This window comes from Colius striatus, chromosome 4, assembly GCF_028858725.1.
Source record: "Colius striatus isolate bColStr4 chromosome 4, bColStr4.1.hap1, whole genome shotgun sequence".
Lineage (NCBI taxonomy): Eukaryota > Metazoa > Chordata > Aves > Coliiformes > Coliidae > Colius > Colius striatus.
Genome location: NC_084762.1, coordinates 29,445,107 through 29,468,870, shown reverse-complemented (window position 1 = coordinate 29,468,870; position 23,764 = coordinate 29,445,107). Strand labels below are relative to the sequence as shown.

At 38.2% G+C, this 23,764-nt stretch overlaps 1 protein-coding gene across 1 annotated transcript; it reads right to left on the bottom strand.

Moving 5' to 3' along the window:
- Positions 1-1,499: 1,499 nt before the first annotated feature.
- On the bottom strand, positions 1,500-22,211 carry LOC104560267 (sodium-dependent neutral amino acid transporter B(0)AT1). Its single transcript, XM_010205555.2, has 12 exons — positions 22,010-22,211; positions 15,866-16,006; positions 14,263-14,400; positions 12,837-13,018; positions 12,004-12,114; positions 11,227-11,339; positions 8,889-9,017; positions 6,891-7,047; positions 5,969-6,173; positions 5,168-5,327; positions 2,856-3,018; positions 1,500-1,709 (listed from the first exon to the last, which is right to left on the bottom strand). Exons 1-12 carry the CDS (start codon positions 22,209-22,211, stop codon positions 1,500-1,502), a joined length of 1,911 nt encoding a protein of 636 aa, XP_010203857.1.
- Between the last annotated feature and the right edge of the window lie 1,553 nt (positions 22,212-23,764).

Here is a 23,764-nt window from a genome sequence, read left to right as displayed (position 1 = left end):
CCAAATTCCTCAATGGTCTCCTGACTGAGCTCCTCTGGGTCACATAGAAGTTAGAATCGAAAGAGTTGTAAGGTAGGTGCATGTGCCTCCCTGTTTGTTTGAACTAGAGTGACCCTCCTTGTTTACAAAAACAAGACGGGGGTAAGAAGTTTTGCATCACCTGAGTGCCTTGGATCAGTGTAGACCTTCCAGGCAAGGGTTGCACTCCCTGCTTGTGGGTGCACCAGAGGGCAGATTTTGCCATTTCCTGAGCTGCCGCCACCTTGTTGCAAGATTAACTTTTCTATCATCAGTACAAGCAGCACTATCTACTGGGAACTAGGAAGTAATAGACAATTATCATGAGCCAGCAATGTGCTCTCATGGCCAAGAAGGCCAATGGCATCCTGGGATGCATCAAGAAAAATGTGGTCAGTGGATTGAGGGAGGTTCTGGTCCACCTTTACTCTGCCCTGGTGAGGACTCATCTGCAGTCCTGTGTCCATTTCTGGGAGCTCAAGAGGGACAGACAACTTCTGGAGAGAGTCCAGCACAGGGCCACCAAGATGATCAGGGGACTGGAACATCTTCCTTATAAGGAAAGGCTGCAGGACCTGAGGTGGTTTAGTGTAGAGAAGAGGAGACTAAGAGGGATATCTCATTAATATTTATAAGTATATAAATGGTGGGTGTCAGGAGGTTGCGATATCCCTTTTTTCTGTTGTATCTAGCAACAGGACAAGGGGTAAAGGGATGAAGCTGGAATACAAAAAGTTCCATTTAAACCATTAAGGAAATACCATTTTACTATAAGGGTGAGGGAGCCCTGGTACAGGCTGCCCAGGGAGGGTGTGGAGTCTCCTTCTCTGGAGGTTTTCAAAACCCGCCTGGACACATTCCTGTGTGACCTGATCTAGGTGGACCTGCTTCTGCAGCGGGGTTGGACTAGATGATCTCTAAAGGTCCCTTCCAACTCCTACCATTCTATGATTCTATGAATCAGTACAATATACGGCATTATGAATAAACCAAACTGTCATGGTCATACTTAGAAATGTTTTAATTAAATATTTTAAACTTCTGCATGAGACAAATAATATTGATGGCTTTGTGCAACACAGTGACATGTAAAGTAAAAACAATTTAATGTGTGAGAGAAGTCAGTATTAAGTTACCCTTCATATCCACCACCCAGATGGAAAGATTGCACATGGAAGAGTCTATTACAGTGTGTGGAGGGCAGTGCATCCTCAAACAGAGATCTGCCAGCCAATTGCAAACAACCTGGCTTCAAAACCAGAAGGAGAAATAATTGGGCCTGATGCCCTAATCACTTGCAAATGTGGCTGTTTTGTTCCAGGATCCAAGTCATGTACTCTTCACAGTGCATTAAGCTGTTAACTAAATGTTTACCTGGAGACAAGATATTTTATGAAAGTGAAATTAACTGTAGATTCCTTAAAAAAATATTTTTACTTTTCTCAGTGACAAAGCATTCTTCCACATTTTAAACAATCATTTCATGCTGAAGACTTTACATTTCCATTAACAGAAGTCTCAGATGTAGAGGCTATAAGGCCCATATTATCACTTCTTTTCTGACAGCAGTTTCTGATGGCTTTGTAGATAATAAAGACAGGGATGACCAAACTAGGCACTCCAGCGAGGATTACAATAACAGCATATACCCAGTCGGGATATTCAGTCTTCTCTGTTCTGGGGAATTCCTCCTGAAATAACAAACAAGTTATAGAGAGTCTTGAGGAGCAAACACAAGAGAACGTGCACACATTTAGTAATTCGGCAGATCAAAAATGTGACCAGAAAAGTAGCTAGCCACAGTGGCACAATAGTTTGCCAATTCCTTGGCAGTTTCCAGCTCAAGGGTTTCCACTCTCATCTGTTTTGGACTTATTTTACTTAAAAGTGATAGAAAGAAGATGGCACAAAGGAGTGTGGGCTTGGCAGGGCTCACAGGCCACCAGGTGATTGTTGGTGGCCCAACAGCCATTGGGTGGGAAGGCTGAAATGAAAGAGTGCAGGAGGGCTGAAACATTAAGAAGCAAGAAAGGATGCCAAAGAGGAGAGAAGAAAGCCGTCCCATTCCCCCATTTCTGTCTCTGTCATATAGAAATAAAAATCCACCTTTACAAATTAAGTATGCTGTGTGACTGTTTCAGCTTTAAGGATGGTAACTGGCATAAGGCCAGAGAGCAAGAAGCAGAGTTAGACAGGCAGAGAAGAGATGGGATGACAGAGAAAATGATGAGACTCATGTTGTTTCTAATATGCCCTTCTCTGTAGCACATGCAGCATTTTATTCTGCAAAGGGAGGAAAGGAGAAGTAGGTAACTTAGTGCTGCAATTATAATTTAAATCACACCAATACATTTGGAAAAGGAAAGAAGAAACCTGGATATTAAAAGGAATTAATTTATTCTGTCTGTGATGAGTAACCAGCATTATTGTAGTTCTGAGACTTTAAATGCACACAGAAACAAGTGCAATATCCAAGTAGCTACACAGATTTGGTCCTTTATCAACATAGAAAGGTTGTGAGATTTCCAGCTATTCTATAATCCCTACTGAGGAACTGACATCTGTTTTAGTCCTGACAACTGGACTTATGTTTTGTCTTTGTCCACTTTGGAATAGCTGCTCAGGTGTCTCTGTATCAGTTGCAGGCATCACAGCTGGATTTAAGACTTAGTTTTCTAAGTGCTATTTTGTATTATTATTATTTTATGTCTGGTAGTAAGTTTTTTTTATCAGAAAACTGTTTCAGACAAGAGATTAATATAACTGCTTATGGCCCTTAAATTAAAAAAGACTATATAAAATAATGCTAAATAAATATTTGGGGGTTATATACTTACATAGCTAGGGTCCCAGACATTGTAGGTTGGGTCTTCTCTGACTTTCACCACAAAATAAAAGAAGAAGATAACTACCATAATGAGAGGACTGACAACTCTCCAGGTAATCTGCCAGAAAATATTGGGCTTGTGGCCAATCATGAACTCAATATCCTTGTTAAACCTAGAAACAAACACAGGAAGTTTTAGTCGATTAAAACTGATCAGGATCAAAGAGTACATCCTCATGAACAGGCAAGTCCAAACTGCCCCTCACTGTGCCTCTCAGGACTTTGCTAATGTTAATGTGACATGAGAACTGATTACAACAGCAGGAGTTAGACTTCAGTAGTTCAAATTAAGCAAGAAGTCTGTGAACCGTATGTGAAATAGTTTTGACATGAAAGAGTCAGTACAGGTGAACTTTACTTATATTGTAGTAGGAATTCATGACTTCTTGGTAAGCATCTTGGAGCTGCACAAATTAAAAGGAATGCCAAAATGTCTCAAAAGAACAGAAGCAAATTGGAGTAATTTTAAAAATTAGATTCTGTGTATAATGTTTGCTTAAATTGGATTTCTACCAGTTTCCTCAGGTTGAGTATGGAAATAATAACTTAACTTTATGCATTATTAAAAACACCAAAAAATTTATGTGGATTATTCGTAGAGCATTGGGTGCACAACGGGGCAAAAATGTCTCCACAAGACAAAACAATTCCTGTATTGAGAGTTATTCTGTGTCAGTCGTGAACCAAGTTATGAATTCTGCATATGATGCAGCACCATGTGCACACACTTCTTAAGAATAATTATTTTGGAAGTTTGAGACTTCTATTATTAGTCTTTTTGTCTGATATTCCTGTATATCAACAGCACACAGAACTCCTTTGAGTCTCAATGACTATGTAAATTTAATTTATCTTTTTGTCCCTAATCTCTATGATCTAGGATCATTCTTAAGTGATATGGGGCCCCATGTCCTGACTGCAGAGAGTGGCCATAAAGGCCACATGAGTGTCATGGATAACACTTAGGTTCTCCTTCAAGCAGGAGAGCCATCTTTTTACCAATGACCCTTTCTCAGACAAAGGACACAGAAAGTCATCTGGAGCAGGCAACATCACTTTTACTCCACTTTGTTAAGCTCTGTACTCAAAGACAGCTACAGATATGTGTGCTGGCCAGTAGTGTACTGGTGTGAAGATCTTTTTGAATCAGTCCACCCCAGTCTATGCCCTCAGCCCCTGTTTGGATGCTGGAATAGTTTTAGTCTGACTCTGTAAACAGTTCTGAGATTTTACAGGGAAGGAAAAATGATTAACACACATTCTTCACACACGTCCTTCACAAATTAAAATAAGCCTTCTCTCTCTAGGGTAGTCCCTCTGCTTGTCTGATTTACCTAAATTGACTCAGGTAATACAAAACATTAGATGCAGGAAGATGTGCCACAAGGGCATTCACCTCATGACCAGGAGCAGCACAGCTGGGGATCTGGCACAAGTTCAAGAAAAGCCTGTGGGTGATTGAACTCCCCACACTACGCTTTTTTCATATTTCTTACTTCTTATGATCAGAAAGACACTGACATTTGATTTAGTGCATCTCTAGAAAGTTGATAGGATAATTACTCAGTGTAACAACTGATAAAACCCAGAATCTATCATTTAATAGCCTCAGTGGCCTTGGGTTTGCATCCTCCTGTAAAACAATAACTGCAGCCTTCCTGGAGAGTCCTGCTTCAGTCAGTATCATTTAGCATTCGTTTTGAACACTCCTGGGGTTTATATTTCTTTTTTAAACCTTCAGTTTGGTGACAGTGGGCTTGTACTTTACTTCTGTTAATTAAGTATTTAATGCAATTATCCTGAAGGATACTTATTGTAAATGTCACCATATTTTAAATGTAAATGAGCTATAGTGGCACTTATGTAACCATTGTCAATATGTACATGCTGATGCCTACTTTAAAAATGAACTATTAGTACTCATTATATTCTAGGGCACTTGCCAATGCTTTATTTTTTCTTACAGTATCTTAAGGATGTGTTTATTTTAGCCAGTTACAGAGTTTTATCTATTATAATGTATTAAGAAAGTGTAAAGCTTTCACAAATAAACAAAAATCCCTACTGTACTCTTAAAAAGCATTTGTTTTCCCTCTTTTAAGAATCATTTTAGAAACCTAAATCACATAAACAACCCTGAACTACAGTTGTGTAATTTCAATGATTTCTAAACCAGAAATTCTAGGCACTGAGATACAGCAAGATTGCAGCTATACAACAAATCAGTTTGTGCAGTAGTAATGTTTAACTTGTATTTCATACCTGTTTATTCCATAAATGTAGACGACTGAAAACATCTCAAAAAATGCAATTATTAGCAAGGGAATTGAGCCAGCAAAACTGTCAAATAGAGTCAGCCAGTAATTACCAGAGTTCAGCACAAAAATAAAAGCTAACAAATAAGACCCCAAACAAACGAGACCTGTGAAAAAGAACAAAACAATGGCACATTTAGGCAAAGAAAGAGAAAGAAAAAAATAAAGATATTTTCCCAGTAGCTAGAAAGCTTTGTAAGTAACTTTTCATTCAATTGCAGCCTGAAAGTAACCACTTAATTTTTTACTGGTACCCTGAGAAAGCCTGCTTCTATGCAGGTAAAATGACAAAACTCCTCATATTGTGCAGGCAAGAGATGCTGCAGACAAAATGGGCAAGGCTAAGGCAAGAAGAGAGATTCTCTTCCTCCTAATCAGTGGGAAAATGCTTTACTGAGAGAAAGCCTGCCTGGATGAAGGATTTAATTCCTCCAGCTTCCCAGTGATGGAGATGATAGTCATTATGTTCAGGCTGATGAGCAAGTCATGAATAAGCAAGCCATGACAAGCAGCCATGAGCTGTCCCGTTGGGAGAGCTCAGAGTGAACCTCACAGAGAGCTCAGAGTGAACCTCACAGGAGCTGTCCCATTGGGAGACACAAGAAAGCCTTCTATTGAAGGCCTTCTGTCTGGCAGCCTCAGGACCATGACAGATTAGAAAGTAAATGGGTGGTGGGATGATTTTTCAGTATACAAGCTGTTTTCTGGGGAGTTGGGAAGGCCACTTATATCTAAAAAAAACACTTACCAGTAACAAGTTCTTTAGGCACTTTGGGGGGTATAATCTCGAGATCTTGTAAAGGTACAAGCACCCCTTCCATGTTTCCAAACATAGATGACAAACCCAAGCAGAAAAGCATGATGAAAAAGAGAATGGACCACAGAGGTGAGACAGGCATTTTGGTGATAGCTTCAGTGAAGACAATGAAGGCTAGGCCGGTTCCTTCAACTCCCTGTGGAAGATTTCAGAAGCTCCAAAATTAGACTCACCAATATTGTACAGCACTTAAATTTTCATTGGCATTCACTACACTTGACATATGCTACACCATTCCACAGTACTTAGGCTTTCTGTTTCCACAAAAACATCCTAATGCAGGAATATACGGTAATTGGAGTACAAATACTACATCATGGAGTTTTATGGACACCTATTTTCATTTGTAATTCATCACCTTCTTAATGACAACAACAAAAAAGGTGCAGTCATTTAATTCTCTGTGTAACTTTTTTTACCCCAGTATCAAGGCCCATTCTTTTAGTGTCATAACATACTGGCACTCATAAGGACAGGCTTGTTCCGGTTGCCTCCTCACTCTGGGAGTGTCTTCCTGAGTTATTGTGTCCCAACATGGCTGCCACCAGCTAGTTCCAGAGAAATACCTGCTCCTGTGCTGCCAGCTAAATAAGCCCAGACTAGAACACTTGTGGTTTAGTTACTAGTTTGACAGATTGCCAATGCTTCTCAGATTAACTAGACAGTTTGTCTCCTCAAAAGCAAAACAAAGGTAATTCTTCAATCCAAGGCTATTTGAAGCCAGTTCCAACCAGCCAGTTTAAATATATGAAACCCCAACAACCACAGAGAAACAAGCATTAGACAATGAAAAAATTGCTGTGTGCTCCTACCATATTTTTGGTATTGATACAAGTCAGGGTGTTAAACTTACATCGTTCAGGAAACTTTCAAGATCACAGGTTTCAAACTTCAGGCTTGCGAAAAGCGTTGGATCAGTTATGTTACACAACTGCTGCATTTGTTCAAAGTTATCTTGCGTTACATTACCTTCTGGTAAATCAAATGCATTTATCAGAGTAAGAATATTTCTGAAAAAGTGAAGCACAAGTAATTAGAAATCATTCATTTATAGGCATCCTCAGGATTCATTTTCATCATCAAGCAAGTGATTAGGAGCACTGTGTCTTTTATAAAGATACAAAGGCAACTGTGTTTCTGTAGCTCAAAATCAGGTTTTGAAATTGTCCAGCAGATTTGGACATGTACAAGTCTTTCTTTCTTCTTCCAAGCACAGTCTGATACTGTCCTTCATGGCACAGATGTCAGCTACATGGATGAGCACTCTAAGGACCTGGTCAGGAGGTAATGATCCTCTTTGCACTGGAGACTGGGCACCAGTTCCTAGACTGGGCAGCTTTTGGGAATGTGTAAGGTGTCTGCAGTTATGTATCATGCACTTTTACAGGTGAATGTAGAGAGACTTGACTGGAATCCACAGGGTCTGGCAGCCCAGGTTAGAAGGGAGTCTGAATTTTGGGTAAAATTAGGTACCTCCAATTAGACCTAAGAATTTACAGTCTCCAGGAGGCAACGTAAATGCAGACCTGACACAAGGTCTAGGGAATATTATATTCATGCCATACGTCAGTCCAGCACACATTGATTATTGTGAATTCTTCATTGCTTTGTGGGTTTTTTTGCAAAGTTTCTAGGCAATTTTCCAGTGGTTAGTGGAGCTTCACTAATGAAGTAAAACAGAAAGAATATAATGAACTAATTTCCCAATGAAGTACACAGAGTCACTAGCAGTACCTGAGGTACCTACCCTGTGATCCAGCTGTGGCCAGGACTTTGCAGCACTGACAGAGCTGCCTGGTCATGGACAGCTTTCTTAAAAGGGACAATGCTTTCAGTGACTCACTGCAAGCGAGCTCCAAGGCAGAATTAGATAGTTTGGCCGAGAAGGTAAGGACACCTTTGAGGATTTGACATCAGCCTCAGTAGATGTAGCAGCCTGATTTATTTTTTCTTTTTAAACTATACAATGTTGTCATAGAATCATAGAATCATAGAATGGCAGGGGTTGGAAGGGGCCTTTAGAGATCATCTAGTCCAACCCCGCTGCAGAAGCAGGTTCACCTAGATCAGGTAACATAGGAACATGTCCAGGTGGGTCTTGAAGACCTCCAAGGAAGGAGACTCCACAACCCCTCTGGGCAGCCTGTGCCACTGCTCCGTCACCCTCACAGTGAAATGTTTTTTTCTTACATTTAAGTGGAACTTTTTGTGTTCCACCTTCATCCCATTACCCCTTGTCTGGTTGGTAGTTACTATAGAAAAAAGGGATGCCCCAACCTCCTGACACCCACCTTTAGGTATTTGTAAATGTTAATAATTTTTCACAGAACTAGTTTTATTGAAACTTTTGCTCTATGCAGTTAAATAAATACATTTCCTCAGAACATGGAGTTTTATACTTATTGCTGCAAATGATTAATTTTTCACATTTACCTCTAAAACTACAAATATTGTAGTATGTTTTAGTGAAATATGATACCATGAACTGAGTCAGCCTTTATGTAAATAGAAGTTTTAATAATAACTGCAGTTATGTTTGAAATAATTGTTTCAAAATCCTCATTAAAATATAGAATATCTTATTTTTCAGAAAGATCAGGGAATAATGTAAAATATAGTTGCTTATGCAACATTTATGTAGGAAAACAGATTTCTCAAACAATTGTTGCTTCCTATGGGAACCACATGAGTTGAATTTTTCAAAGTAACGAGTAGTCTCGTATGATGTGGGACAAGAGCTGTAATTGTTCAGAAATTATAAATCCATTGTCATCAGGCTAACAGAACTGCCTTGGCCGAACAAACATCTGCATATTCTCTGGGTGGGGCTTTTTTTTTTGCAGTAACTTACGTGTCAAAACAGTCATCGTATCTTTCTGTGGCTCTGAATCCTATGATGGAGTATATGACAGTTGCTGCATAGATGGATGTGAAACCATTGATCACTGAGATAATCAGAGCATCTTTCTCACAGTTATTGCTGCAAGTCAAAGAGAAGAAACAATGGATTTCAAAGATAATACCAAAAGAAATATTAAAAACCAGCTACCAAGACTAACAAAAAAGTAGTCTACAGATGCATGGGTATATCAGTACACTCTCTAAGAGAATACATCTGTTAAAGGTAGATTTAGGGAGTTAAAACTTGGTGTCTTAAGCAATTTAATAGCTGTGGGTTTAGTGTGGGATTTTCCCCTTCAAACAATCCTAATCATAAGGAATAACTGCCTGGCTCATGAAAAGTAAAATACGAGTGGCAAAAATTGTCATGCCTAGCACGCATATGTGCAGACACACGTTGCCATAGGTTGTATCTTGGCTGCTGGGATGTTCTGCTGCAAGGTGAAATCTTTGGGTTTGAATTCAGACAGTTAGAAAGGAAAGGTGAACAAAACTTTCCATAGCACTTTGTTAAGGTGAAATTTCAGTGTCCAATGTCACTCAGGAAGAGTTTTGTTTGACTGTTGGACAAAAGATGGTTGAAAATGTCCTCAAATTTTGGAAATAAAGTGGAATATTGTGGTGATAAGGTTGGACTGAGAAGCTGTTCCCTTGTGAAAGTGAAACTGCTTTGTAGAGATTTCTCTGGTGCAGGCAGTTCCTGCGAGCATATCTGTGCTAAGATGAAAAAAAACATTGCAGAGCCAGAAAGAGATTTTCATCTGAGGGAGATGATAAAGAATCAATATTAGATTAGTTAATGGTTTTATGAGAAGGCTGTAAATCTGTAGGTATTGTAATTCCTCTGGGCAAGAGAAGACTATTGAGATTAACTTACTGTTGTCATATTTAATTTTCTAGTTGTCTTCAAGAGAAGAGGAAAGACAAGTCTGTCCAGCCAAAACTGAAGACACTGAAACTTTTCCTCATTTACAGCATTGCGAACAGGTCTCTACTGGCCAGAGGACACTTAGAGGAAATTCCTCCCTGTACTCTCATGTCAGCTTTTTTACTGTAACATGAGATTTTCAAAAACAAGCTTGACAAAAATATTTCTTCTTTCCAGAGAAATTAAGATGCTCAAGAGCCTGTTTGTTACGAAAAAAGTTAATCCCTGATGACATTGAAACCTCATGGAATTTCCTCAGATGTTTATACTTTCAAACCATCTGGGAGCAGAGTCACTCACACCTGGTCTAGTCAGTGTTGGACTGCAGGTGGCCCAACACCACAGTAACATTGTGGAATTTACATGTTTGGGGGTTTTTTTCCCTTATATCTCCATGGGAATTGAATGGCTTTCTGCAGTTTCCTCCTTAAGTTATGAATGATTTAATATCGAAGGACCATGGCCTGGTGCCACAGCCCTGTGTATTGGAAAAGCAGGACACTGCTCCTTTGTGTCTTTTGGAAAGGTGCAGAACACATTCAGCCCTTCTCTCCATTGCGGGACATTGACTTGGACTTGAAGCAAGGCTTGTCATCTCTCACCAAGACTCACAGGCACCAAAAGTTCCAGATCACTCTTTGAAAAATACCTGAAACCAAGAGTGGTGGCAGGGAATTACTGGTGTGGTGTGGTTGAGCCAGAGGTAAAAAATCAAAACAGATTTCTGAATGCGTGAGCAGACCAGATATCCAAAACAGAGATTTTAATAAAAAATATTAGGTTCAGAGAATGCCACACAGTTTGTCTTTCAAGACAATAGTGCTGAAGATACTGCAGGTGCTAAGAGGCATTGGTGGTTTCTGCAGTATTTTGTGAGGGAGATTGTAGAAACTGTAGAATATAGCACATCATAATTTGCAGGCTGAGTCAGTCCATCTTTTCTCCTGCTCCATTGCATATATAAAGAATGGAATTGAATTTTAATTTCAAAACTCCTAGATATATCTTCGTCTCTGTAAGATAAAGATTGAAGCTGTGGTCTGTGAATTGCTTTGAAATGTGTGCACCAGCACCCACTCTGACAATGAAGAGACAAAGGGCATCGCCATGCACTAGCCCTCCCATAAAGGAAGATCCTGCTCATAGGCTGCTGGTGAGCAGCCTTTCCCCATCTATCTGCAGAAGAACAGTGCAGACAGCAGTGGAACCTGAAATCTTGGCTTGGGAGAGCTAGGGCCAGCTAGAGAATGTGTGCCTTGATGTCCTGGTCTCAAGAGTAACAATAGGGCAAAAGTGGACATTGTTTCATTTGAAAGAATGAAATATTCATATAAAATGTGGCTATTGCCTGGCTACTTACTGAACAGAGTTGTAACTGGAGAACGAAATGAGGCCTCCAAAGGCCAGGGAGAAAGAGTAAAACACTTGAGCACCTGCATCCAGCCACGTCACTGGGTTAGCCAGCTCAGTAACCTGAGGCATCAGACATACAGCTTTCAGGATATGCAACATTGCTATTTAGACTGACTATAAGGGATTTAAAACAATAATTAAAACAAGAATATTAACCATGCAGAACTCTCAATTTTTGAAGAAAGTCGATGAATAAGTCAATACTTTTACCAAACTTCCTTTTTTTTTTCCTAAAAGAAAGCCTATCTGTAGGTTTTACACAAGTGTTTACCATTAATTCAGAGGTCTTTTCATAGATAATGAAAGCTCTCTTAATCTTGCTTAAAAACTGTTGCGTAGTTAAGCTATTCTCTTAGGTCTTTTGTCCATATAGCTATGCTCATTAGATGGGTTCTACTGCCAACAGCAAAATTTGTGCTTTAAAGTTAGACCTGCTTAGAAAAAGCAAGCAAAACCCCTATAGGAGCTCCATTACACTGTTCTCTGATGATACTTCCATTTTTAATAACAAATTTTGATGAGGTGTTGGAGAGAGAGGGTGAGAATGCCTATATATGTGTACTTCCCACATTTGATGCAAAGAATCCTCTCAGGTCAAGACTTTAGAGATTTCTGAGAGATAGTCAGAAAAGCACCAATGGAGAGGGGTAATTTTCTATGAGTTATTAATTACAGAGAGAACTACATCATGGTTCACTAAGGGATGAACCACGCAGTGACTTACATTAGGGGTGAAGAGATACACAATTCCGCTGGTTGATCCTTTCAGCGTCAAGCCGCGGATAAGAAAAATGGTAAGAACAACGTATGGAAGAATCGATGTTATATACACAGCCTGCACAAGAAGCATGTAAATAAACATTTAAATAAAACAGAACTCTTGAATAAAAATAGCACTGCAGAGAAGAAGAGAGGAGCATAAACAAGGTACTGTGACTAACAATAACGGCAAGTTTCAAGCGAGTTAGCATTCTACAGAAAACTACTTTCAGCAGAAAGCATGGGCAGTATATTTTGATAATAAACATTTTTACAATTATAGTGCTATGTGTAAGACAAATTGTCATTATTGAAATTCAACTCAGATCATTAAATAACAGAATAAAAAATAATCTACACCCTGAGATCATCTTGATGCTGCTGCTGGGCTCTCAAGGCTTTGCTGAGCAGTGGAACACTGGTCATTCTTTTAGAGAGATAATATTACATGTATGTTTTGAAGAGAGGAGCCATAACAAAAAAAAGACAGAGTCTCTCGGTCCTGCATTAAATGTTAATACTAATGTGAAGGTGATATTATCTAAAGAACATTTTACTATAAAGACCTATAAGAAGAAGCAAGCCGAATTGCTCACAAAAATCTCCACATCAATCAAATCAAATAAAACTGAATTATTTTTCATTGAGCTTCCTTCTTCCAAAAGGTGATGACACACAAAGTTTTAGACATGCTATTATTCAAGAAACAGGCAATTTCTACAGCATGATCAAGTCTGTATGAATAAGGAATCAAAATAGCATAATGATTGTAATCTCATAAACCCCCAAATAGCATACCTTTCCTGTTGTTTCGATGCCTCTGATTATGCACACGTACAGTACGCCCCATGCACATGTCAAACATAGCAAAAGCCACCATTGTATCGTGCCTGAATTGTCAATGGAAGTGGAGATGTTTAATGTTTCTCTGTACCAGAAGTAATCTACAGGAGAGCTGCTGGCACACTCTTCAATGTAATCTGTAACCACAAAATGATTGTCATTCCGTATGTCTTTTATTTACTTGAAAAAAAACAAAGAAAAGGAAGTTAAATAATAGACATGAGTGTTCTAAATGCCAGTAAATTTATTGTTGGCAAATTTCAGATTCTGAGGGGTTGGTTTCATGGAAAAAAAAAAAAAAGATCTAAAAGAGAATTGGTTAACAGGTATTTTAAAACAGATTTTATTGTTATTTCTATTAATTCAACTATGCAGAAAAAAATCTTAGAATATTAATTAAGGATGCTTCTGTCTTTAAAACTTTTCTTCTATCCTACAGAAAAGGTTAAAAGCCTGAGAAAGCGTGGAGAAGACTTCTGAGCATAAATGTATGTATATTGCATGAAATATTTTTTGTTTGGTTTTAGTAGAAGAAAGGCAGTTAGGTAGATGATTTTCAATGAGTGTACACTTCCTACATCAACTGAAGAAAACTCCCAAACAGCTTTGTCCTTTCCACATGCATCCTGCTCTTATTTGCCTGATGGAGTGTAGGTACCTGCTCACACTTTCCTGCACTCAGGTGGCTCTTTCCCTCCCACACCTCCTTCAGTTCCTCGATATTTTGTCTTTCTATATTGTGGGGCATCTTTCAAGGTCTTTGTCAGCTTAGGCTGGATTCCCATCCCGTTGCACTGTGCTGACCTGTGAAGTATTCAGCCCTGGCCTTCCCTTATATGAGGCTTTTTATACTTCTTGAGGAAAAGAGCAAAGCTCTGTGAAGAGTTGATTCACCAGAAAGAAAACTACTTCATACAGTTTCATGCAAGGCTGACTATGGAAAACAAAGGTGCTGTCATCAAGCAGTCTCCAAGGAGCTATAGACTGTTTTCATATTGAGAGATACAGGTGTTTTGTATGGCTTATTCATATATCTTCTTTTTTTTTCCCTTTCAATATACTAATGGGAAATTCTTAGTGAAGTGATGGATGAAACATAGAGTCTAAATCTGGAAAATCTTAATGTTTATACTAGACTTGCACTTTGTGAATATTCTGTGTGTGAACACATCTGTCAAAATCACTAACATTTCATATAAAAAGTCAAATTTTGTCTCAAAGACCAAGCATTGATTACAAAACACAAGTGTTAAAATAGCACAATGTTTCTGACAGGACTCCATGCCTTACTGTTGATTTACAGAAAGAGGCTCAATTAGGCTAATTGCTAGAAACAGAAAAATGTGCTGTGCAACAAAATACAGTATTTCATAAAATGTACCTGTTCTGTTGTCATTGAGAGGACAGCTACTCCAAGGCAGGGGATTTTGGAAAGAGTTGAAGAAATACCACATTACCCAGGCAATAATAGTGTTATAATATAACCCCACCAGGAAGGATACAAACATTGCTGCTATGCCTGAAAAAAAATAAATGGAAACACAAGTGAATTTTATTACTCTTTTCTTCAAGACATGTCAAAATCTATGGCATGAGCCTCAAACTTTCCCTCCCCACTCCAGTTCCATAGCTTATAACCTTTACTCTCTCCTCTCCTTTTTTGGATGTAGGTTTAATCACTGTGAATTCATTACCTAAAGGTTATACAAGTAAGTCCTACAAAGTCGTCCAGCCTAAAACCACCCTGGGAGTGCGACTCAAGCTGACACCTAGTTAAAAGCCAACATTACAGGTGGACTAATTCCATACAGACACTACACAATCCTGTTCACAATCTTGCCTGCTGATATCTAGATAGTTTGGGATGATGGGTACATGTGAAGCTCAACTGACTTGGCTAATCATTGTTGTTTAGGTTGGGTAGCTGCCAGGAGGCACAGTCTGTGAGAAGGTGCAGGATTCAAACTGATCTCTCTCCCTTTCTGCTTGTTCCTGAGTAATCAGCCTCTGCTGACTTATCTGGCAGACAGTAAATGCTAATGATTAGTACCTGGGGGTTATGAAGAAGGCTGAAAAATTCCAAATGCAAAGAACAAATACCTTCTGTAACTAATTTACGGATGTCGTGAATGCCAACAACATTCTAATCAGCTGCATTTTTCCCCCCTTATATGTGTAATCATGGAACAGCTGAGGTGGGAAGGCACCTCTGAAGATCATCTTATCCAACCCCCTGCTGAAGCAGGGACACTTGCAGCTAGTTCTCCAGGACCATGTCCAGGTAAATTTTGAACATCTCTAAGGATGGAGACTCCACAACCTCTCACAGCAACCTGTGTCTGTATTTGGTTACCCTCCCAGTGTTTCCTGATGTTCAGATGGCACCTCTCGTGTTTCCTGTGCAGTAAGGTGTCTGTGGAATTTTGAATGCTGTGTGCATCATACTGTTTTTACTACATTGTCAGATAGTGTTTGTATACACAAAGTCCAATACAGATGTGAAAAAGTATTTTCTGCAAAATACTGTCTCTGTGGCTTATAGCGTGGTACATCTCTCAGATGTAAGAAAGCAATTACTTTCAACAGCTAAAGTCTGCTAGACCAGCTTAGAGAAAGATTCTTTTCATATTATTTATCCACAGAACAGTTACAGAGTGAATTTTTGTCACACTTAAATGTCCATTCTAATGGTAAAAAGAGATGGTATCAATAACACAGAAAATACCTTTAAAGACCAAAATTGGTCTCAGGTTAGAGAAAGATTTTAACTGGACCCATAATACCTGAGAACAGGGACACAAAATAGCCATAGTGCCTTATTATGATTAGTATGACTTATTGATGGAGACTTAGAATGGAAAAGTAGTAGATTCTGGAATCTCTTATGTCACATTGGAATAAAATCATGAAGGTTTTCTCTTCAGATTATCAGTTCAGAGACATTTTCTTTCTCAGGTGGCTTTTTATATCCTCTTCAGACTTACCAACTCCTTTCAGGGTAGGGTGGATAGAGCTCCAGACACCCACACTGCCTTTCCGCAGCCTTTGCCCAATGGCAAACTCAAGATGAAGCAGGGGGATACCCTCCAGGACTAGCAAAATCAGGAAAGGGATCATGAAGGCTCCTGAAAGAGAGAAGAAAAAAAATCCAATACCTATCAGCAAAATGCTACAATAAAACACGAACGTCAGATTTGTGGTCTTTTGATATAGTAAGTAACTTGTGATCATACTTGCGGAAACCCTTCTCTGTTTTCTGAGCAAGGCTTTTGCCTGATTACCCAAGCAGGGGACTTGATTACCTATGTGGTTTCAGGTAAGGATTCATATTCCCAAGTGACAAACATAAATACAAATTATACACTCCCAAGCAGACACTTTGAAGCAGACACTTTTGGATTGCAAGTAGAAGAAAGATAGTTACCTTCCTGAAGTTGCTTCTTTTTTTTTCTGGAAAAGATTATGGCTTTATAATTGTGAATCATGCAAATTATATGAAATAGTTGAATGGACTAAGCAAGATGCCTCAAAAGATTAGGCAGGAGCCTGGCATTGTCTACATAAAATAACCAATAACTTCTTGGCAGCTGCGTTCAACAGCTTTTATGTTTGAGTAGATCTGAAAAGATCTGAAGTTCAGGGTTCAAACCTTGTTAATTATGAAAAAGCTGTTTAGTATAGGACAAGTCTTTCAAAGTAATTTTTTCCTGTATGAATTGTACCTCAGATGTGGGAGATAACATGTAACACCACACTGGAACAGCAAAGTGAAGAGTCAAATGCTTGAATATTGCTACATGTTAGATTTATCACTATCTGTCATTACAAAAAGTTTTTCACATCCTAATCATAGGCAGTAAATTATTTACTTGCATTAAAAAAACCCAAAACAGTATGCAAATAGTTCAATTTTGGGTATTTGCTGACTTTTTCCTCGTGTGTGCAGTGAAAATCAGTTAGTGAGTGAAGAGGAAATGTGAAGAATGGAAGCTATAGTTTTGAATTCAAGGTGTTTCAGAAGAGCTGAACTGCATGCTTGCGTGCTCTATGAGGTATCTTGTTCATGCCATCTACATTAGAGTTTTAGGAATAATCATTACTCTAAAGTTTTCATTTTATGTGTACTTCCATGAAGACTGCTAAAAATAAGATTGCTTTACCAAGTGCATACTATTATATTGAAAACAGCCAGCTATACCTTATTGAAGCCAATTGCCAAAAGTAACTGTATAGACATGATATTTTTGGACTTCTATAAAGCACATCACTTACCAACACAAAACTTCTTACTAAAAATTGACCACTGTTTAAAATCAGTGTAGTTCATCTTGCATGCATTAATACCTAGTTATCACTGTAAATATGCAGACTGACAAACTCAAAAGGTTTCAGAGGAAAGACAGAAGAATAAATAAATTGGGACATATTTTTTATTAGTTAAAAACTTCAAAATTAATTATGAGTTATTTGGAGAGAAGTTTGCTAAACTCCCAACTTTACTGACTCTTCATCTCTTTCTTCTGTATCAATCTGTTACTCCAGGAAAAGGATTGTATGGACATCATCACCAAGGAGAATGGAATCCCATTTGTTTTCTTCACTACTTCTGACATTTCAGCTACATTCACTTTTCCAGAGAATGGTCCTAGCTGAGATACTACAAATGGTGTCAATGCTAAAGCAATCAGTTCCTGACTTGTGTCTTTCTGAATACGTATTTTCATACCACAAACATGAAAAATATAGAGCAAATTTCAGTTTTAGTGGGACTAAAACCAACTTCTTCCCCTCTGTCTGCCCACCATTCCAGAGATTTCTGGAAAATTATTGATAGCAGGAGGTACAATTTTCAGATGTAACGGGGCAGTTCTCCCCCCATGCTTTGCTGACTGGCTGCTGAGAGGCAGTTATGCCAGAAATTGTGATGTACTCTTCTGCTGCCTGTGCCTTCACGTCATTGTTGTCAGTGCAAAAATCTTGCCCAACATTGGAAGAGGTTCTCAGATCCATTGAAACTGTGTCAGACCTGGTCATTGCAGGGAATTGACTCCCTCTGTCCTTTCAGCTCCTGTAATTTCTGAAGGTTTTTTTCGATTCTATTTTTATGGACCTGCTTAGCTGTGCTGTCCCACACGATGACATGCATGTAAGGACCCCTCTTCTTCTGATTAGACTTGTGTTGTGTGTAGATTTGTCTTCAAAGAGTTTGTACTCTACCAGTATCCCATCCTATTTCTGTGAATAACACTTCTCCCAACTGTTTTATTCTTGCTCTCATAGAAAACTGTTTTTTTGTAATGCATGCAATGGATGCCCTCTCACTGTTGAGATACGTCCCCTTACATCCCGATGACTTCCTTCCTACTTGAGAGGGTTAGTGAGAAAATCTCCACACACAGAACCTCTGGCCTTTCACAGTATAATAGCACAGTCTATTTGTCTGCTTTCTCAGAAGTGAACTCACAGAGTTACCTATCGATGTATGGAGTTGCAAGCAGTCAGAAACATGTTATGTGCACCAAACTCATGTCAGCCTGGTACATACTGTCACTTTTGTTGCACTCTGTCCAGGATCTCTCATGAGGGCAAGATGAGGTAAGAACAAGATAATTGTGTTTATACCAGCAATGTTTAGTTCCAGAGCATTGTCTCTGGTTTAAGCCCAAGACACTTCCTAAGAATCTGAAAACTAACCACAGAGAGTCTGCATGACTGCTCCTTCTGAATCTTTTATTTTTATGTCCTCTTTTGGATGACAGATGGGTCTCTGCTGTACCACAATCTCAGTTTTCTCTGGTGAAGCTTCTCCTCAGCAATGGTAGTAATCAAGTCCAGAAGATGCATTGGTACAGCTACTTGATTCAAAGACAACTCATTTGCACTTAAGGTAAGTCCTTGTCACCTTTTGAAATTCAACCTGCAGTAAGTTTATATCATCTCTTGAAACTTCAGGATGGGCTGGCAGTCAGTTCTCATTAGTTCTCATATTGTTTAACCATCTTTGCTCCTAACGGAGTCATGTCACTTTTTTTTCACCAAGTCACAGTAAGATTGCTCAAGATCTTGATTAGGAATTCTAACCCCCCAGTCAAATATCATATTTTGTAAGGAAATACACAGCCTTCAATAGTCCTTTCAATCTACGACTGCTTGTTTCTTATCATGCTTATCAAAGATTTTTTTTTCCTAATCACCCTCTCCACTAGCAGAAGGTGAGGAAGATCAGGCCATTTCCCATGAAACATTTCCTTTAGAAATTCAAAGCCAGTCTCAACTTTTTGCTTTCTATAGAAAGTAGACTGATTGATATTCTATTTTGGGCTCAATTTTTCCATGCTTGAGACATTCTTGCAAACCTTAAACGTAAAATGCTCCTCCATTGGCACAGTTCTAGTAGTCTGGGTAGACATCATGTCTCACCTTCCAAGATAGCAAGATTTGGCAGTGTGCCTACACAATAACTCTCACCGTGCACAGCACAGTCTATCTTTCTTGCTGCTTTCTCAGAAATGAACCATCTTCTGTGGTGGACTTCCCAGAGCTTTCTATCAACCTCAGTGGATTTTCTAAGGCCTCAAGATATTTACAGAGGGATTTTTATGAAGGTGCTGTAAAAGAAGTCTGTAAGCATGACACATCTCTAACAGAGCAGTTAGAAGTGCTCCATGACCTTCCTCATGCAGCCACAAAAAGGAGAAAAGATACCCTTTGTAGAGACATTTACCTTGTGAAAAAAGTATGCTGACCAACTGCATGCTCCCAGCCTCCTAGCCTCCTCACTGTCTTGGAGTCACCAGAAAATAAATTTTGGGTTCTGGGATAGACACAAATGGAGAAGGTGGATCTTTGTCCACCCTTTTTGTTATCACAGACATAAAGTACACGGTACAGAATCTGTATTCCCATGCAAACAGAAACAACCAAAACATTTGGCTAGCCATGTATAGTGTAGTGTAGCGTAATTAGTATAATATAGTATAGTATAGTATAGTATAGTATAGTATAGTATAGTATAGTATAGTATGACAGCTCTGATAAATTAAAAATGCATGATGTACCATGTCAGAATTAGACAGAAAAGTAGAACTTTCTATATTTAGCTCTAGGAATATGAATATATTTTTAAAGAGAAATAAAATGGCAGTTCTCAATTATGTATGCCACTTTTTTATCTTTATTGGGTTCTTCTCTTCCCAGAGTTCAATTCTAACAGGCAGATGAGAAATCTAACTGTGCTGTTAGATTGCTCTCAATTGCTCCCCAACCTTTCTGAAACACGGTAGAATAGAAAAGAAGTGATAATGACTTTGCAAAGCTACTATATGTGACATAAAAAAACAATAAAAATCAATGCTTTTTAATGTGCCACGATTTTATCAATGTAATAAAAAACCCAATTATTCAAAAATAAATGCTGCATAGATGTATATAAACAATGAGTAAACTTCTGGTGCAAAGACCTTAGAGCTGAGATATTAAACTCTTAACCTTTTGCAGTGCTGTATTTCAAAACATACAATATTTGAACATCTGTATAGCTATTACTCTTTAAGAGTTTCTAATGTGAAATTGAAAACATTACTGCTTTCACATAATTCCTCATCTTCAGATGGAGATTTTTTTCTATACTATCATGTTCTTAGACCTCAACTGTAGTGAGGGTACCAATATCAATGAGGAACTGATGATGTCATTATTATCACTTCATTCACTATGGTGTACACATAGATGAAAATGTTCTTCCTCACACAGGGGCAAGGTTTATTGCAGACATATGTGAGCTGTAGACTTAAAGACATTTTTTACATTGATGTTAATGTTTAATATTTTTTAAACATTAAATATATGTCCTCTTTTTATAATACTCATCGGGGATGAAGCAAAAATGTTTAACAATTGATTAAATGACATGTTGCTCAATAAAGAGTAAACAAAAACTACGTGTATTTCAGAGATAGCCACCAAATGAAAGTTCATTTCAATTTTACTAAGCTGGTGAAAGCACCAAGGCAAACATGGTAGTTTTACGCTGTGTATATGTTGAAATCTGGTTTCTCTAGGCTAATGGCATATTTTACAGCTACTATGACATGAAAAGGGCAAAATGTGCTTTACTAAATTTTACTGGGGTAGTTATTCCATTTTTAAAGATATGAACTAATAATCTATTAAAATCTTCAGTTTGCACTGCAAACTCCAAAAATCAGCCCATGTTAAAAAAAGCTCAATATTAAAAGCATCTCTTCTTGTAACTGAGACCTCTGCTGCTAAACATCCCTGCATTTGTATCAGTAACTCCTCACAGAGACTTCTTTGATACCTACTTTAACTAGGAAGAGCAATTTTAAACCATTTCACTGCATACATTTAATAAAAATTACTTTGAGATACTGTTCCTTAAGCTAAAAGCTTTCTTTCGAGATCAGATATCACAAAGGAATAAACACTTTTTACACATATCTCAGTGTAGACAGTAGGCAGAAAAGACCTCCAGAAAATTGGAAATTTATATTGCCATATAATATTGAAACAGTGTTTCAACTCAAGATCCTGTTTAAAAACAAACAACAAAGCAGTGAAACAAAATTTCAATATGCTCTCTCAGTCTCAGCCTGAACCCTAAGATAAATAGCATAAGTTTGAATGCCAAAAACTGAGTGCTAAAAACATATTCTTAAGGTTAACTACTTTCATGATGTTACTCCTATCATAAACTACACACCCTCTGACCCTATAACTGATACAGAGAGCAATCCAAACCCAATGAAAATGCTATTATGAAAAGATCATTTGGGATAATGGTCAGAATCATACTCAGAAGCAGTTTATTAATTGTTAAATATACATTATATAGATGTACATATGCAGAGTAACTAGTTTTAGATTGAGAAAATATACTTGACAGTGTAAGACCGATGTGATCAATCCTGTGTCATAAAATAAAATAGTCTTGCCCTTTTCTTTCATCACTAACATAACCTCATAATCTGTGAAACAATCTTCTCCACTAGACAGTCTGCTAGAGATGAGTGTCACTGTTCTTATAGGAACTGACCAGATCTAAGCATATTCCATTATTTGTTTCCCAATTTATAGCCAAAGTTAGTTAAGATATATTAAAGACATACCTCCTCCGTGGCTCTGACAGAGATATGGAAACCGCCACACATTTCCTAAGCCCACACAAAACCCTATGCATGTCAGCATATACTGAGCCTTGTTATCCCATTTTGGTCTGGAGTCTGCCTCTTCTTTCTCAAGGACCTCAAGTTCTGAATGGGAAGGTATCCTGTCATCCAGGCCAGGATTGGGCAACTGTAGCTTCACCATACTTTAAATTTCCTGACTGAAAACGCTGCCCCAGTGAGAAGATAATGAAATAGGCAGCTAGTTAGAAATCTGAGCAAAAAGAGAATATCTATTTGCTGTCTTCACCTATATATAGTGAACCTTTGGAACTAAACTTGAAAGTGCAGGCTTGTGGTAAAAAGAAGCGTCAGCAAATCGTTCGATTGACCAAGTCAGCTCTGACACTTATTAATGCTTTATCTGTCAAGGTTTTATGGAGCAGTCTGTTCATTTAGTGTAAGACATTGATTTCAGCTAATGTAATTCTGGAGATAATTTGGCTATAAACTGTAATCATCGAAAAGATTATGAAATACCCTTTGCCACTCCCCTGTTTAAACTTAAATATATATATATAGCACTAGCAAATGTGGAGTAAAAATATTCCACTGGCCTTAGATAGAATATAGAGGTTTCATACTATTTTTTATCTGGAAGATAAGCTGCTTATGAATCACCATCACATTCAGTTTCCCATAGTGCATGCTTACCAAATTGTATGTTTCATGGTAATTACTGAAACATGTTCTTCCTTCTCTGTAAGAGATCTTACTCTACTAAATGCTCTGACAAAAAGAATGGAGAATGAAAAGGATTATAAAATCTGACATTTAAAATGATAAGGGTAATCTGCTTATCCTCATGCCTCCAGTCATTATAGAACAAGGTCTGAAGAACATAACATCTTTCTTGTAAATGGGCTTGAAATCAAAGGTCCCTTCACCTTTTTAGTGACACTATGATACACTGGACAAAAATGAAAGACACTGGCTAACAAATATTACAGATACTACTCATATCCTCTTTCTTCCAGTACAACCATAACAAGACTGTTCATTTTGTACCTTAGTGTTATCAGAAGATAAGTACTTGCCACTGAACACTGTATTTACAATCTAGCACAGTATATGTCACAAGAAAGAATTTTGCCAGCTAAGCCCTACAGGCTCATTGCATACAATGAGACTGAGTGGTAAAAATAAAGAACTAGAAAGGATCTTGCATGTCCAGCCTCTGCCAAAGAAGGTGAACACATCACAGCATCCCTTTGTGACCTCATCATGTTGATTTAGAATTGATTTTTTTGCACTCCCTATTTCTAAAAGGCTGGTCTAGAATTTTAGTCCTTTTATGCCCCAAGAAGACTGCACATTATCTTTTGAATAGAGAAGTTACAAAAATGTCTTCATCCTTGACATAGACAGTGGTATAAAGTAGCCTGGACCTTTTAATCAGGCATTAAAATTTCCCTAACTTGATTTGAACTATCTCTATCAATCTGCCTAGTGATAGCACTTACCTTTTTCATTACCCTGTCAGTTCTACGGATGCACTGCCTCCTGCATAAACATTGGATCGACATCTTTCTTCTCCTTTGGCTGTTCCAACTAAGGATTTTCTAGCATGCACAAGAACCTCTTTTTCTAAGTTACCAACAGCACATAGTTTCTGTTACTCTAGTACCATGAGCTACTCAGTTCTTCCTGAATGATAATTTTTCAGCATTCACAATACCTCTCGTATTGTGTCATGAG

What these genes read in the sequence shown, in the direction of transcription:
- LOC104560267 (XM_010205555.2), bottom strand. Translation starts at nt 22,211, where the DNA reads ATGGTGAAGCTACAGTTGCCCAATCCTGGCCTGGATGACAGGATACCT. An exon ending in TACGATGACTGTTTTGACAC is followed by an intron (nt 7,048 to 8,888) that starts GTAAGTTACTGC and finishes TCACTTTTTCAG; the next exon opens with AAATATTCTTACTCTGATAA. An exon ending in GCCTAAAGAACTTGTTACTG is followed by an intron (nt 5,328 to 5,968) that starts GTAAGTGTTTTT and finishes TCTTTTTCACAG; the next exon opens with GTCTCGTTTGTTTGGGGTCT.